Source organism: Diceros bicornis, chromosome 10, assembly GCF_020826845.1.
Source record: "Diceros bicornis minor isolate mBicDic1 chromosome 10, mDicBic1.mat.cur, whole genome shotgun sequence".
Taxonomy (NCBI): domain Eukaryota; kingdom Metazoa; phylum Chordata; class Mammalia; order Perissodactyla; family Rhinocerotidae; genus Diceros; species Diceros bicornis.
In genome coordinates, this window is record NC_080749.1 from 58966539 (window position 1) to 58981668 (window position 15130).

General features: G+C 40.5%; 2 protein-coding genes across 2 annotated transcripts in view; one reads left to right on the forward strand and one right to left on the reverse strand.

Moving 5' to 3' along the window:
* PLEKHA3 (pleckstrin homology domain containing A3) overlaps window positions 1-15130 on the forward strand; it is an 85264-nt gene that overhangs the window by 57516 nt on the left and 12618 nt on the right. The gene's annotated exons all lie outside the window — the stretch shown is intronic.
* TTN (titin) overlaps window positions 1-15130 on the reverse strand; it is a 271163-nt gene that overhangs the window by 16760 nt on the left and 239273 nt on the right. Inside the window, exons 277-296 of the mRNA XM_058549338.1 lie at window positions 14534-14830; window positions 13839-14426; window positions 13426-13728; window positions 13012-13308; window positions 11125-11412; window positions 10713-11012; window positions 10141-10443; window positions 9736-10041; window positions 7852-9618; window positions 7237-7530; window positions 6267-6554; window positions 5850-6149; window positions 3680-5746; window positions 3278-3580; window positions 2848-3153; window positions 2463-2753; window positions 2071-2367; window positions 1636-1941; window positions 423-728; window positions 56-337 (exon numbers count right to left, since the gene is read on the reverse strand). Of these exons, the coding sequence (XP_058405321.1) occupies window positions 56-337; window positions 423-728; window positions 1636-1941; window positions 2071-2367; window positions 2463-2753; window positions 2848-3153; window positions 3278-3580; window positions 3680-5746; window positions 5850-6149; window positions 6267-6554; window positions 7237-7530; window positions 7852-9618; window positions 9736-10041; window positions 10141-10443; window positions 10713-11012; window positions 11125-11412; window positions 13012-13308; window positions 13426-13728; window positions 13839-14426; window positions 14534-14830 (9489 nt within the window). The remainder of the gene's footprint in view (window positions 1-55; window positions 338-422; window positions 729-1635; window positions 1942-2070; window positions 2368-2462; window positions 2754-2847; window positions 3154-3277; window positions 3581-3679; window positions 5747-5849; window positions 6150-6266; window positions 6555-7236; window positions 7531-7851; window positions 9619-9735; window positions 10042-10140; window positions 10444-10712; window positions 11013-11124; window positions 11413-13011; window positions 13309-13425; window positions 13729-13838; window positions 14427-14533; window positions 14831-15130) is intronic.

Here is a 15130-nt window from a genome sequence, read left to right on the forward strand (position 1 = left end):
GTATCTTTTTAAAGAATCTACTCACAGCATAGTCAATTTTAAGACAAATACTTACCATATACTTTAACAAGGACTGTTGCTGATTTCTTGCCAGATTGATTTTCGGCTTCAATGGTGTATTTTCCAGCATCATACCGGTTAACTTTGTCCACGATAAGTAAAGAGTAGCTCTCAGTGGTGTCAATAATTGCCCGGCTTGCAAGGTCAATGCCTTTCTTGCTCCATGTGATGATGGGAGGTGGTCTCCCAGATACAGACACCATCAGACGCAGTGAGGCCCCAGCTCTGACGGTCACAGTCTTCTTTAGGTCATCTGCAAGCTCAAGATCTGGTATTTCTGGAAAGTAAATGCCAAAACTTAATTAATTCATGAACAGATGTGATGAGAAAATAATTCACCCAAAAGCTTATATTATAAATACCTAGTCTTTCCACGGGCTCAATTTCGGCACTTGACTCGCTATATTCACTCATGCCTTTCACGTTCACAGCAGCAACTCTGAAGGAATATTTCTGGCCCATTTTAAGGTCTGGCACAGTGAATTCAGTATTTCTTATTGTGGCCTTGGTATGCACTCGGTACCACTGATCAGTGTCCTTCTCTTGCATCTCAAGAACATATCCTGTGATGTCAACACCACCATCATACATGGGCTTGGTCCATGCCAAACTAATGCTGTGCTTGGTGGTATCCACAACTCTTGGAGCAGAAGGTGGTCCAGGGGTATCTATGGAATTTAAAGAGGGGAATACAGGTATTACACAAATAAGGAAGCTTTGAGATTTGTATTTTTGGTTTTCAAGACTCATAAAGGCATTATTGTTCCTTGTCTACACTCACCAAGATAATCTTTGTAACTGGGCTCTTCTGATATTACAGGGCAGTGCTGTAGTCTATGTTATCACTATTATTATTATTATTATTATTACTATTTTAAGAATTAAACTTCTTTAGAAAGGTAGATGTTTCTTTCCTGATACTTTGGCTAGCTATGCTGTGTTCTTCCAGCTAACTTCGTTTCTTAACGTACCCATTCTCAGGGACTCTTCCTCAGTTGCTCAGCTTTTCATAGAGTTGATATCACTTGTCACCTCTACATTTCCAATGAGTACAGGGATCAGTTTCTTCTGCTTCCCCTATTCAGTCCCAGTGGTTTCTTCCTTTTAGTTCTTGGGCTCAAACTCTATACAAGGATTTTATTTTTGAAGCTCTTGTGACAATTATTTTGTTACGTACTTACTAAGATACTAGAAACTTTATGCTCTGCTAAGCCTCTTCTTAAAAGAGACTTTGTCATTTTTCTTTTCAGTGGTTATTATCACTACAATGTTCCCTTCTCCATTTCTAGGAAGATTTATAAAATATATCCCTTTCATATTGGTAGCAGAATAATTTATTTTTTTCATAGATTGGAAAATACTGTAACAATTTTCATCAATGTAATTGCTAACTTATCAACAGAGTAGTAGTTAAAATGTTCTCTGACTTAGGCTATATTTAAGATCCTTCTAATAAGCATATGCTTTCCTAGACCATTCATAAATTCTACAAGTTCTTGGAAATAGCATGTTGGAAAATTTTTTGTAATATGGTTTTGATGGGCATTAGATTTATATATGATTCTTGGAACTCACATGATGGTTCTCTGCATGAGATAAAGTTGGAAGCTTCGCTGGGTTCACTGTTACCAGCAGCATTCACTGCGGTCACCCGGAACTGGTAATCACAACCTTCCATCAGGCCAGTCACCTTCAGCCTGGTATCGTACACCACATAGTCTTTGTTGACACGTGTCCAGCGTAAGCTCTTCTTCTCACGTTTGTCTACTAGGTAGTTGCTGATATCATTGCCACCATCAGATTCAGGTTTTACCCACTGAATGATGATATGCTCTTTGCCAGCTCCAACTTCTTCAGGCATGCCAGGTTGTGATGGAATAGCTGTTTATATTTTTATGAAAATAAGGATGATGAGAATTGCACAAAATCACAATTGATATGACTGCCCTCCTCTCCCCCTGATCCCATGATATTTCAACTACCAAGTTATTTAATAGTGTTAATACTCACTGAATGAGTTTCTGGCTACAATTGGCTCTGATTCAACAGGCACACCAGGGCCGTATTTGTTTACTGCTCGCACTCGGAATATGTATTCGTTGTTCTTGATGAGTCTGGTAACTACATGGGATAGGGTTGGGCATTCGCCTTCAACAATCACCCAGTTGAGCCTGCTAGTCTCACGTCTTTCCACGATGTAGTGTGTTATTTCTGCTCCTCCGTCTTCCTGAGGAAGGCTCCAGGCTAAAGTACACTTCTCCTCTGTTACTCTGCTGACGGTGAGATGTCCACATGGGCCAGGGGAATCTGAAACAGGTGTAGTGACAAGCAGTGATGAAAATTTTTCTTTCTGCCCACATTTGAAAATGCTAGAAAAATAAAAGAACATTTGACATGCTCACCAAGAACTTTGACCATGACAGACACGGCCTTGGTCCCACTGGCATTCTTCACTGTTAAAGTGTATTTTCCACTGTCACTTCTGTCACAGAACTTGATCACAGCAGTTGCTCGTTTGCCAGTATACTGCAAAGAGACTTTTTCACAGAGATCTAGCTCCTTGTCCCCTTTGGTCCAGATAATTTTGGGTTCAGGCTTGCCCCCAACTGCAGCATCAAGAACAAGATCCGAGCCTGCTCTGATGGTCACCACATCACCCCGTAATCTGGCATCCAGTTCAGCTTTGGGCGGAGCTGTCATAGGCAAAATAGATGTGAATGAATATATGACAGTTTATTTTCACATAAATTGTGATAATTGAAAAGGAGAACATTGACTATTTTTTACCGTATTCATCTCGGCATGTGACGGGGCCTGTAGATTCTGATCCTTTGCTAATTACCCCTGCTGCATTCTTGGCCAACACACGGAATTCGTAAGTGTCTCCTTCGCTGAGAGCAGTCACGGTGAAGAAGTTGTCAGATACGATGGTATAGTTGCACTTCAGCCAGCGACCATCTCCAACTTCACTGACTGGCTTACGCTCTATGATGTAGCCCACAACCTTGCTGCCTCCATCATACACAGGGGAAGACCAAATCAGGGACACTGTTGATCTTGTGACATCTGTCACCTCTGGTCTTCCTGGTGCATCTGGGAGGGATGCAAAAATAAGGTTAAAAAATACAACTCTGAATTCTACTAGTACCAATAATAATAATGATGATGATGATAATAATAATAATAAACAATTGTACCCTTAAATTTTGATACATACCAACTGGGTTTTGAGCCATCATAGGTCTTGAAGCTTCACTGGCTTTGCTAACACCTGCAGCATTGAGTGCATATGTTCTGAACTGATATTCCAGTCCTTCTACCAGACCGGTCACTTTGTAGTTGCACTCTAAGCATGGCACTTTGTTTTCTTTCACCCAAAGAATGGTGTTACGTTCTTTCTTCTCAACCCAGTAGCCAATAACTTTACTGCCACCATCATGGTAGGGTTCTTCCCAACGAATAGACATGGCATTGGCAGACACATAGTAGACTTCAGGTCTGGTAGGAGCGCTTGGTGGGACTAATAATAAACAAAGGTATCAAATATGAATACAGTTTCATAAAATTCAGGGGAAATATTTAATAAGCGACTTTGAAATCTGATTTTTATTTTTCTTACCAAATGGATGCTCAGCAATTATTGGTGCTGATTCTAGAGGCTTGCTGACACCAAATCTGTTCTCCGAACTGACACGGAAAGAATATTCCATGTATTTTGTGAGATGAGTGACTTTAATCTGAGTGCGCTTGACACTGGAATTGACAAGCTGCCAAGCTGTTGTACCCGACTCACGCTTTTCAACTATATAATTAGTAATGTCTGTGCCTCCATCATCTTTAGGTTCACCCCATGACAGGACACATGATTCGGCTGAGACAGATGAGACCTCAATGGGGCCAGTTACTGGACCTGGCCTTCCGATGACCACAACTGTGATGGTAAATGTTTTAACACCAGCTGTATTTTCCAGAGTCAAGAAGTATCTTCCAGAGTCACCTCTCATGCTGTCCTTTACAGACAAGGTGGTTCTGTCTTTTGTTGTTGTGATGCTCACCCGATCTGTCTCCTTAAGTCTCATTTCTTCGAGCTTCCATGTTACTTTGGGGGCGGGACGACCGCTGATTGGCACGTCAATGGTAAATGTGCTTCCTGCTTTGCAAGTTATGAGCTGATTGGTAATTCCAGTGAGATCTGCAGTGGGCTCAATTTGAGGCTCCTTGATGATGACAGAAGAGAAGGCTTCCCTGGGTTCGCTGTAGCCAGCATCATTCTTAGCCTTCACACGGAATTCATATTCAGTGTTCTCAACAAGGCGCTCCACTGTGAAAGTCAGCTGTTTGGTGTGACCTGCCTCAACCCAGAAGTCAGATCCCTTTTGTCTCATTTCGAGCAGGTAGCCAGTGATCCGGCTGCCTCCATCGTGGTCAGGTTTAAGCCAAGCTAAGACTGCGGAGGATTTGCTTGTGTCAACAACATCAAGTCTCTTAGGTGGAGCAGGCTGTTCTGTGGCTATCATTGGTTCTGGCATTTCATAGGGTTCACCAACACCATACTCATTTTCTGCAGAAACACGGAAATAGTATGGAACGCCTTCTACCAGGTCATTGACCTTGAGGATCTGACGAATGCATTTTTCACTGACAACCTGCCAGCTACGGCGACTTGCTTCTCGTTTCTCTACCACGTAGTGATGGATTCGGGCACCACCATCAAGGAGAGGAGCATCCCACATCAATGTGACAGATCCCCGGGTCACATCCTTGAAGGTAATTGGGCCAGGTGGGCCTGGAGAGTCTAGCACCTTTACGGTGAATGTGATTGACTTACTCCCACTGTTGTTTTCCACGGTAAAGGTATATTTCCCTGCGTCATTTCTGTTGCAGTTTTCCACGGTGAGGGTGCTGAAGGAGTCTGTTGTATGGATATCAGCCCGAATGCTAAGGTTAGAGTCGGGTTTGGTCCACATGGCTGTAGGAGTTGGTCTACCCTGGTAGGCAATGAAGAGGCGAATACTGGCTCCAGCTCTAACAACATGGGTCTGCTTGAAGTTTGCGTCGATGTCTAACTCAGGAGCTGTTAATCGGTCAACTGCTTTAATTGTGCCGGTCACTTCACAGCTGTCTCCTTTTCCAGCACCATTGATAGCACTAACTCGGAATTTGTATTCTTCACCTGCTTGTAGGTCAGTGACTGTATATCTTGTTTTCACACATGCCTCTACATTCACCTTGTGCCAGTCTCCTAAGTCAGCTTTGCACATTTCAATAATATACCCAATTATTTCCATGCCTCCATCAAACACTGGTTTAGACCATTCTAAGCTCACAGTTGTCTTTGACGTGTCTGTCACTTTGACCACAGTGGGAGCACTTGGTGGGCTGACTGGCTCTCTACATTTGATTAGTCTTGAGACACCACTTGGAGGTCCTACTCCTGCAGCATTTTCAGCCATGACATGGAATTCATACTCATTGCCCTCTGTCAGACCGGTGACTTTGAATCTTGTCTCAGCGATTGGTCGTTTGCTGATCACTTTTACCCATCTTGTACTTTTCTTTTCTCTCCTTTCGAGGATATAATGTTCAATTTCACTGCCACCATCTGATTCTGGCCTTGCCCATGTCAGGGTAATGCTATTGCCTGTTACATTACTAGGTTCTGGAGTGCCAGGGGCATCGGGAATAGCTGTAAAATGAAAATAAAGAAAGAAACAAACAAACCAATTAGACATGTTTGCTTGAAAGTTAATCTTATGACATAGTACCACTTAGTAAAAATGGAAACTTACTGTATTGTATTTGAGCAACAACTGGGTCAGAATCAAGTGGCATGCCAACACCAAACTTGTTAACTGCAGAAACACGGAACTGGTATTCATTGCCATTTATTAGTTTAATGGCGGTATAGCTGTGGGCTTCACAATTATCCTCAATTAGTGCCCAAGCAAGTCTGCTGGTTTCCCGTTTTTCAATGATGTAGTGAGTTATGGGAGCACAGCCATCATTCAGTGGAGCATCCCACCACAGGGTCATCTTCTCTCCAGTAATATTGGTGAATCTTATTGGCCCAACTACTTTTCCTGGTGTATCTGTAAGAAAAAGGTTCCAGAGTTAGTTTCTTTTTCCTGGTCCATTAAAATGCAATCAGGCATGTCCCTAATCCAAGTTTCGTAAATTGTAAGATTAAGAAGCTATTTTAGAAGTACCTTGTACTTTCACTCTAATTTCTGCTTTTGCGGTGCCAGATACATTTTTGGCTTCCACTGTATATATACCACGATGGTCCCGGGTAGCATCTCTAACAAAGAGGCTGGTGGATCCAAGGACATCAGTTATTTCCATATTCATCTTCTTTTCAATTTCTACTCCATCTCTGAACCAAGTTACTCGAGGTACTGGTCGTCCTTGCACCAAAGCTTTAATTCTAAGGCTCTCTCCAGACTTAATAATGATACCATCAAAGTACTCAGGGCCAAATTCTACTATTGGTGGAACTATAAAAGAAATAGAAATAATATGTATTAGTTTGGCTTAATAAAGACATAAATAAACATATTTTTCATTAGCACCATATCATAAAGCCTGGAAGGGTAATGCTTATACTGTGTTACCAAAGGCTATTTTGAAAGTAGGATTAATAATTGAGAATTTAAACTATGGGGGTAAACATTTGCATATTAATAGGTTATCTCTTTTGTTATGTCTGTCATGTTATTAGTCTTGCATTGCCATTTGTAAAAAGAGAAATGAAACATTTACTTCCTAATACTGCTGCATATTTCCTGCAAGAGGCCATCAGCTACACTCAAGCCTTGTGCTGTTGGATGTATGTTGTAGTTTAGTAACTTCAGTAAAGATGGGCAGTTACTCTTGAGAGCCTTTTTCTTTATTTATTATGAATGACTGAAATTACAAAGCTAAAAACTCATTCCTATTTGCATGCTATTTATATGAGAATGGAGTGGAATAATAGACATGGTAAAAAGAATTGACACCAATTACATTTTTTTCTTCTCTTCATCTGGAAGGTAGAAAATCTAATTCATCCAACATAACAACCTTGGGTAATCTGTATGAAATGATGTTCTTATTCCCATTTTACAAACCAGGGCCAAAAGTATTTTTTAAAAATGTGAATGCTCTTAGTCACATTGGAAATCAGTTGTAAATGCTTACCATTTTCGTCTCTTGTCATAATAATGCCAGAAGACTGTGAGGGCGGGCTTATAGTTCCAACAGCATTTCTTGCAATTATTCTGAACTCATATCGATCTCCAGGACTAAGTCCTGTAACTGTGTACTGACATTCACTGACATCAGTAAAGTTGCACCTAGCCCAACGATCGCTCCCTTGCCGTTTCTCAATACTGTAGGCCACGATCTTACTGCCTCCATCACGCAACGGTGGGTTCCATTTCAGTGTGATGGTTTCCCGGGTGACATCAATGTAGTCAGGAGTGCCAGGTGGATCTAAAAAGTCATATGGAAGTTAAATGCATCATTATTTCTGTATTCAATTCTTAATAATCAATGGAAGAAAAATAAAATGAATAAATCCCCCAAACTCATTTTCACCATTATTCAATTTTTTGTATCATAATCTTTAAAAAAAACTTTACATTTCTTTATCAGACTAATTTATAATCATTCCCCATGTTTTACTTGACCAGCTCTAGTGACAAGAAGATACATGAGAAGATGATATGCAGAAGAAAAGCAGTGTTTGATTTATTTGTTACTAACACATTTAGTTGCTAAATAAAATATATTCGATAATACTCAGTCACTTACCTACTGGGGAAACAGCTAAGGTAAATTTGCTTGGGTCACTAGGGGCACTTAGGCCGGCAGAATTTTCAGCATATACACGGAACTGGTAATCGAGGCCTTCCATTAGTCCAGTAGCTCTGTATTCTCTTCCAGATATTGGTGATGTATTAATTCTTTGCCAGAGGATGCTATTTCTTTCTTTCTTTTCAACATGGAATCCAGTAACTTCTGAACCACCATCATAAACTGGAGCATCCCAAGTTAGTGACATTCCATCAGAAGTCACATTGTATGTAACTGGCTTTCCTGGAGGGCCAGGAATCCTGAACTGGTGTTTTGCCACAATGATATTTGAGACAAGTGGCTGGCTGACTCCATATCTGTTTTCTGCCCTAACTCTAAACTGGTATTCAGCATCTTTGACTAGATTAGGAACTTTGAAAGTTGTCCTGGCAACACTTGAACACACCATCTTCCAATTAGTTTGTGAAGCTTCGCGCTTCTCAATGCTATAACAAGTAATTTCTCCTCCTCCATCATCTTCGGGCACATCCCATGAGAGGATGACACTGTCAGCCTTGATTTCATCAAATCGAATGGGCCCTTTGGGCTTTGATGGCGGGCCAAGTGTGATGATTGTAATGGGAAATGAGTTTCTACAAACTGCATTATCCAGAATAACAGTGTATTTCCCTCCATTCTCCTTCTTGACGTTCTTAATACTCAAAGTAATTTTGTTTTCAGTTTTACTGAAACGAACATATTCACTTTCTTTCAATGGCAAACCATCTTTCAGCCAACTGATAGATGGTTTGGGTTTTCCTTTATAAGGTAATTCAAGGTGCACGTTATGCCCAATTCTCACAGCGACTTGTGCCCCAGGGATTTCTGACAGGTCAACTTCAGGTGTAATTATAAGTTCTTTCACTGTAATTGGCCCAATAGTGACAGCATCACTCAGTCCTTTCTCATTTTTGGCAGACACTCTGAATTCCAGGACTGACAGTTCCTTAAGTTGGCTAACCTCAATTTCACATGTCTTACTTATGCCAGCATATGACCATGTCTGTTCACCTTTACCTTTCCTTTCCACAACATATTCTGTGATGACGCTACCACCATCAAAGTCAGGCTTGGTCCAGCTCAGGGTAACAGATGTCTTTGTTGAATCTTTCACTGAGAGATCGCGTATAGGAGCTGGTACTTCGGCAGCCTTCACTGGCTCTGTAGTTTCACAGGGTTCCCCCATTCCAATTTCATTTTCAGCAAGAACTCTGAAGAAGAATGGAGTTTTCTCTGACAAATCTGTTACCTTAAAGGTTGTACTGGAACATTTGTGTGACACTGAAGACCATGTTCTCTTGGTGGCATCTCTCTTTTCAATGATGTAATTAATTATGGGAGATCCTCCATCAATGAGAGGAGGATCCCAGAACAACGTGACTGTGCCTCGAGAAACATGTTTAATCTGTAGTTTCTGGCAGGCGGCTGGCGTATCAAGCACTTTAACATTCACAGTTGAAGACTTTGGTTGACCAACTCCATTTTCTATTGTGAGAATATATTTTCCTGTATCATTGCGAGTGACTTGAGGAATAATGAGTAATGAAGATGAATCAGTGTCTTGAATGCTGTATCTGGCATCACTGCCAAGATTCTTCTCATCTTTTCTCCATGTGACAGTAGGTGGAGGTCTGCCTTTAAAGGGTATAAACACATGTACATCTTCACCGGCTTTAGCTATAATAGAGGTTCTGAGAGCCACATCTAGGTCAATCTCGGGTTCCTCTGTAGACATAAAATGGACATATGCAATGAATTTTAAAGCAAGAAAATGAGTGATTTCCTAGTCATTCAGAGGTACTCTAATAAGAAAATAACACAATCATACCAGTAGGTACATACCAAGTATATCTTTAGCTTGTACAGGTTCAGTCATTTCTATAGGTTCTCCTTGTCCAGCACAGTTTACAGCGGATACTTGGAAGTAGTAATTGATTCCAGGTTTCAGGTTAGATACCACATATTCTGTAGTTCTGACCTCTCCTTTGGTAGAGACAACAGTCCATTCCTCTTCCTCTCCTTGTCTCATTGCGACAACATATCCAGTAACAGCACTGCCCCCATCATAGACAGGTTTACTCCAGGCAAGAGTGATGGATGATTTAGTTGAATCTGCAACTCTTATCTTAGCCGGTGGGCCTGGAGGATCTAGAATGGCCATTCACAATACAGTCATTACATAATCATGTAGAATTTAGTGACATGAAAGAAGACATAGGTGAAGATATTGCATTTATGAGTACTTACCGATAGGATCAGCAGCTTTGTAGAAGTCAGATGGTTCTGAAAATGGACCCTGTCCAGCAGCATTTACAGCACAAACTCGGTATTGATAGTCACTGTTTTCTGTGAGTCCTGCCACTTTCTGTCTGGTGTCACGGATAGTCTCCTTTAGTACTTTAAACCATCCTAGGCTCTTCTTGTCTCGTTTTTCAAGGAAATAGCCACTTATGTCACTACCACCATCTACAACTGGCCTGTTCCAGACGACAGTCATTGAATTCTTGGTAATCTTTGTCACTTCTGGTACGCTTGGAGGCCCAGGTGTAACTATTTAGAAAGGAAAAAGAAAATGAGTTCAAAGGATTAACATTACTGATAAATTCTACCTTTCAATCTTCAGATCCTATCCAAGAATATTAGTTTTGTTTATTATACTTTCTACCTTGTGAAAAGGATGATAATGAGAGGAGATGGCATACAAAAGAAAATCAAAATCATTCTAAGAAAACCTATTCATAAGCTAGCAGAATCGTTTATATTTATTTTTAAAAGTTTCAAGCATATAATTTCAGTTTTCTAATGAAATCATGTCTCACCAAATGCGTTCTTTGCTACCACTGGATCAGATTCCAGTGGATCACCAATTCCATATTTGTTCACAGCTCGAACCCGGAAGACGTATTCATTTCCTTTGATAATTTTGGTGGTTGTAATGATGCACTCTTCCAAATTTTCAGACACCATAGACCACACGACGCGGCTTGTCTCGCGCTTTTCCACGATGTAGTGAGTGATTTTTGCACCGCCATCATCTGCTGGAGGCCGCCAGAGCAGAGTTATCTTTTCAGCAGTAACAGTCTTAAATTCAATTGGTCCTCCTGGAGGTCCTGGTTTGTCTGCCAATGAAAGAACAAAACAATATGTTAGTACTTTTTAAAAGGCTACTAATTTAAAATTACTAAGTTTTAGATAAACAAAATACAATGTTGGCTTCTGTTCAGCACCTACCAAGTATCTGCACTCTGATGGTGGCTGAGGCTGAGCCCATGGCATTCCTTAGTTTTAATTCATATCTTCCACTATTAAGGCGATTTGCATCTTTGATGAGTATAGATGCAAGGTCAGTGGTATTTTCGACACATAACAGTGCGTTGGTTTGTAACTCTTTATCATCTTTAAACCACTCAATGGTAGGTTCAGGTTTCCCAGAAATGCCAGCTCTGAGCTTCACAGATGTACCTGCTCTGTATTTAACAACTTCTGTATATTCTAGAGGCAAATCAATTACAGGTGCACCTGCAAGAAAAACAGATGAGAAATATTTAAAAGATCACAAGGTTGAAAAAATAATCACAACAACTTCTAAGTAAGGTCATTTGCCCTTACTAAGTAATATAAATACGTATAGTAGTTCTAATCTCATTTACCTATTATTTTAAACATTTAAATTTTACAAGCCACTCTTCTATCCCAGATGGGGAAGAAAGATTGTGAGCAAGCTCTGTACCTCAATGACACTGTACTAATTGCACAGGGACCTCAGTGCCTTTGAAATGTATTTTAAAGTCTACTAGGTATTTTATTCCAGGGATGAAATGGGCTATGGTACTGAGGGCATCATTGAAGGCGCTGCATTATACATTTTCTTTCATTCTTGATTCTCTTTCCTCTTCCTCTAACTACCTCCTATACTTTTTATTTTCCCTTCCCAGTTCATTGATATCCGAGTGTGGGCAGTTCATGTCAGGCCTTTGAAGTCTGAATTCTCTACTCACAGAGCTACATACTTCCCTGGAAAGATTTTCTGCCAGGCTGCTTAGAACTTTTGAGAAACATAACTTAATTTGACTTGCTTCACAGTCCCACAAATACTGTCAGTGTCCACAAAGCCTGATTCATAAAGAGCAGCTCTGGGATTCTCAGCATGAGGATAGGAGTGGATACTTTTGCCCAAACACCATAGATTCCTCATTGAAAATGGGAGACTTTTAGAAAAAGTGTCACAGGGTACCTAACTCGCATGAAATTTTAACTTTTAAACCACTGTTGAGATGAATGTGCCACTTATTTTCCAAAATGGTCAACTATGTGTATTTTGGACTGACAGTAATGTAGAGAGAGTTCTGGAGTCTGTCTGAATCCCTACCCCATCACTAATGAGCTGTTTGATGTTGGGAACGTTACATAAGTGCTTTAAACCTCAGTTTCTCTTCTGTAAAACAGGCTAATCTATGGCTGTTAGGACTAAGGGAGAGAATTCATGGAAGGTACCCAGTAAATGTTAGCTGCTGCTACTACTATCATCATTAATGCATCTGTTTAGTCTTTCACTTTTTTTTTTAAAGATTTTATTTATTTATTCCCACCCCCCCAAGCCCCAGTAGATAGTTGTATGTCATAGCTGCACATCCTTCTAGTTGCTGTATGTGGGACGCAGCCTCAGCATGGGCAGAGAAGTGGTGCGTCGGTGCGCACCCGGGATCCGAACCCGGGCCGCCAGCAGCAGAGCACGCGCACCCAACTGCCAAGCCACAGGGCCGGCCCCAGTCTTTCACTTTTTTAAGAGGAATATTCTCTGGGAACTCAACCATGGTTTTAATTAGTGACTCTGATAATTTAAAATAGAAGAGTGAAAACACCAACTCATACAATCAAAGAATCATGAAAGGTTGAAGCTGAAAAGGCCTTTAGATATCCTGTAGTCCAAATCTCACATTTTACAGTTAAAAGAGGCCTGGAGAGGTTAAGGAATTTTCCTAACTCCCAGTTAGTTCATAATTTTGTCTAAAAACCTATCTAAGGTGTATAGTAAAAGTTATTCTATAGGACCAGAAAAAGTAAGAAAAAATATTGAGTTAAATTGTTGTTGGGATTCAAAGTGCTAAAAATGCTTACCATAAGAATCGATGCATGTAATGGGGCCTACAACCTCGGATGGATTGCTGATGGAACCAATGGCATTTCTGGCAAAGACACGGAATTCGTACTGAGAATTCTGAGTCAAGCCAGAGACAGTGAATTGAGTCTCGATAACATTGGTGAAACTGGCCTTGGTCCATCTGCCATCTGGAAGGTCTCGTCTCTCAACAATGTAGCCTGTAATCTTGCTTCCTCCATCGAAAGCTGGTTGTTGCCATGAAAGGCTGACAGAGTTCTTTGAAATATCAGTGATACGGACATTTCTTGGGGGTTCTGTGGTAATAAGAGAAAGCAGGTTAGTGACTCTTATGTCAACATTATTTTGCTTTGTGGAAATAAGATTTGCATTTTTAAGTAGCCAGAACTGTCCTTCTCTGGACAAATACATACCACAGGCATCAATGGCTAGGACTGGTTCAGAAGCATGGCTCGGTTTTCCAATACCAGCAGCATTTTCTGCATACACTCTGAATTCATAAATAAGTCCAGCACTGATTGTTGTGACTTTGAAGTGAGTTGTGCGGATCACCATTTTGTTGACTTTTTGCCATAAAATACTGTTTCTGTCTTTCATTTCCAGGTGATAGCCTATAACTGCACTGCCTCCATTAGATACTGGTTCATGCCAGCTCACAGTGATGCTTTCTTGAGTAACATGAGTGACCCATGGTGTGGATGGTGGTCCAGGTGTTGCTATTAAAGAGAGAAATCCATAGATTAATACAGACATTTAAAACATTTATTTTTTAACAATGAAATTATTAAATGAAAACCTGGGATCTTTGAAAAGTTTGACAACTTACTGTATGGTAGTTTGACAACCACACAAGCTGAATCTATGTGGTCACTGATGCCAAAGCGGTTTTCTGCCTTGATGCGGAATTGGTATTCTTCTCCTGTGGTCAGTTTCATGACTTTAATCATGGTTCTGGCAACTGCTGCAGACACTTCAGTCCATACTGCGGTAGTTGTCTCTCTCTTGAGTACAATGTAATTGGTGACCTGACTTCCACCATCATACTTAGGTGGCTCCCATTTGAGAGTCACGCTTTCTTCAGTTATATCACTAATGACAACAGGGCCAGTTGGGGGACCAGGCCTGTCCAGGACGACGATGTTAATGAAAGTTTTGGTTGTTCCACTAGAGTTAGCAGCAGTGATCTCATATCTTCCAGCATCAGCAGCAACGCTTTCTTTGAGATTGATGGTCAGGTTCTCAGCAGTAACTTCAGTATTAAATCTCATGGTTGCTTTCAGGGAGACACCATCTCTTGATAAGGTCACTTTGGGCAGTGGTTTTCCAGAAATTGGAATGTCAACTTTAAGGTTTGAACCAGCTCTAACATATACAGTTTGACTTGGGAAATTCTTCATATCAATTTCAGGTGGTTCTGAAAAATAAGAGCATGGCAGATGAAGGTGAAAAAGAGTTTCTAAAAATTAACTTAAACCAATGCAAATAATTTCAAAGCTTGCTTCTACATAAAATCAGACATACCGAGTTGCTCCTTAATAAGAACAGGAAGCAGAAGCTCTCTTGGGTCACTCAGACCAGCTTGATTTTCAGCAAACACTCGGAAAAAGTATTCAGAATTCTCCCTCAGACCAGCAACAACATGATGGGTTGACTTTACCACTGCACATTTAACCCAATTTTTCTGTCCTTTTTCTAGTGCTTCAACGACATAGTGTACAATTCTGCTTCCACCATCGTGTTCTGGCTTCAACCAGGTCAGGGAAACACTATCTTTGGATATACTTGTTACTCCAAGTTTTTCAGGTGGGCTTGGTTTTTCTAAGAAAGTAAAACATCAAAAGAAACAGAAGATTATTACATTTTTTCCCATGTGTGTTCTTCCTGTATTATCAAAAGAAAAATTTTAAATGAAGGCCATGTATTTACTTCGATTTGAGTCTTTCTTACTTTTTATATGACCAGTTTGGCTTCTGAGTCAAACAAAGCTTCCCCATGCTTTGTCATTACATGTCATAGCCTATCATAGCATTCAAATGCAAATTGCGTCAGGTGACCAGATTAAATGATAAAATTTATCCCAAATTTATCATGGGTATAAAAATGAAGAATGAGATGAAC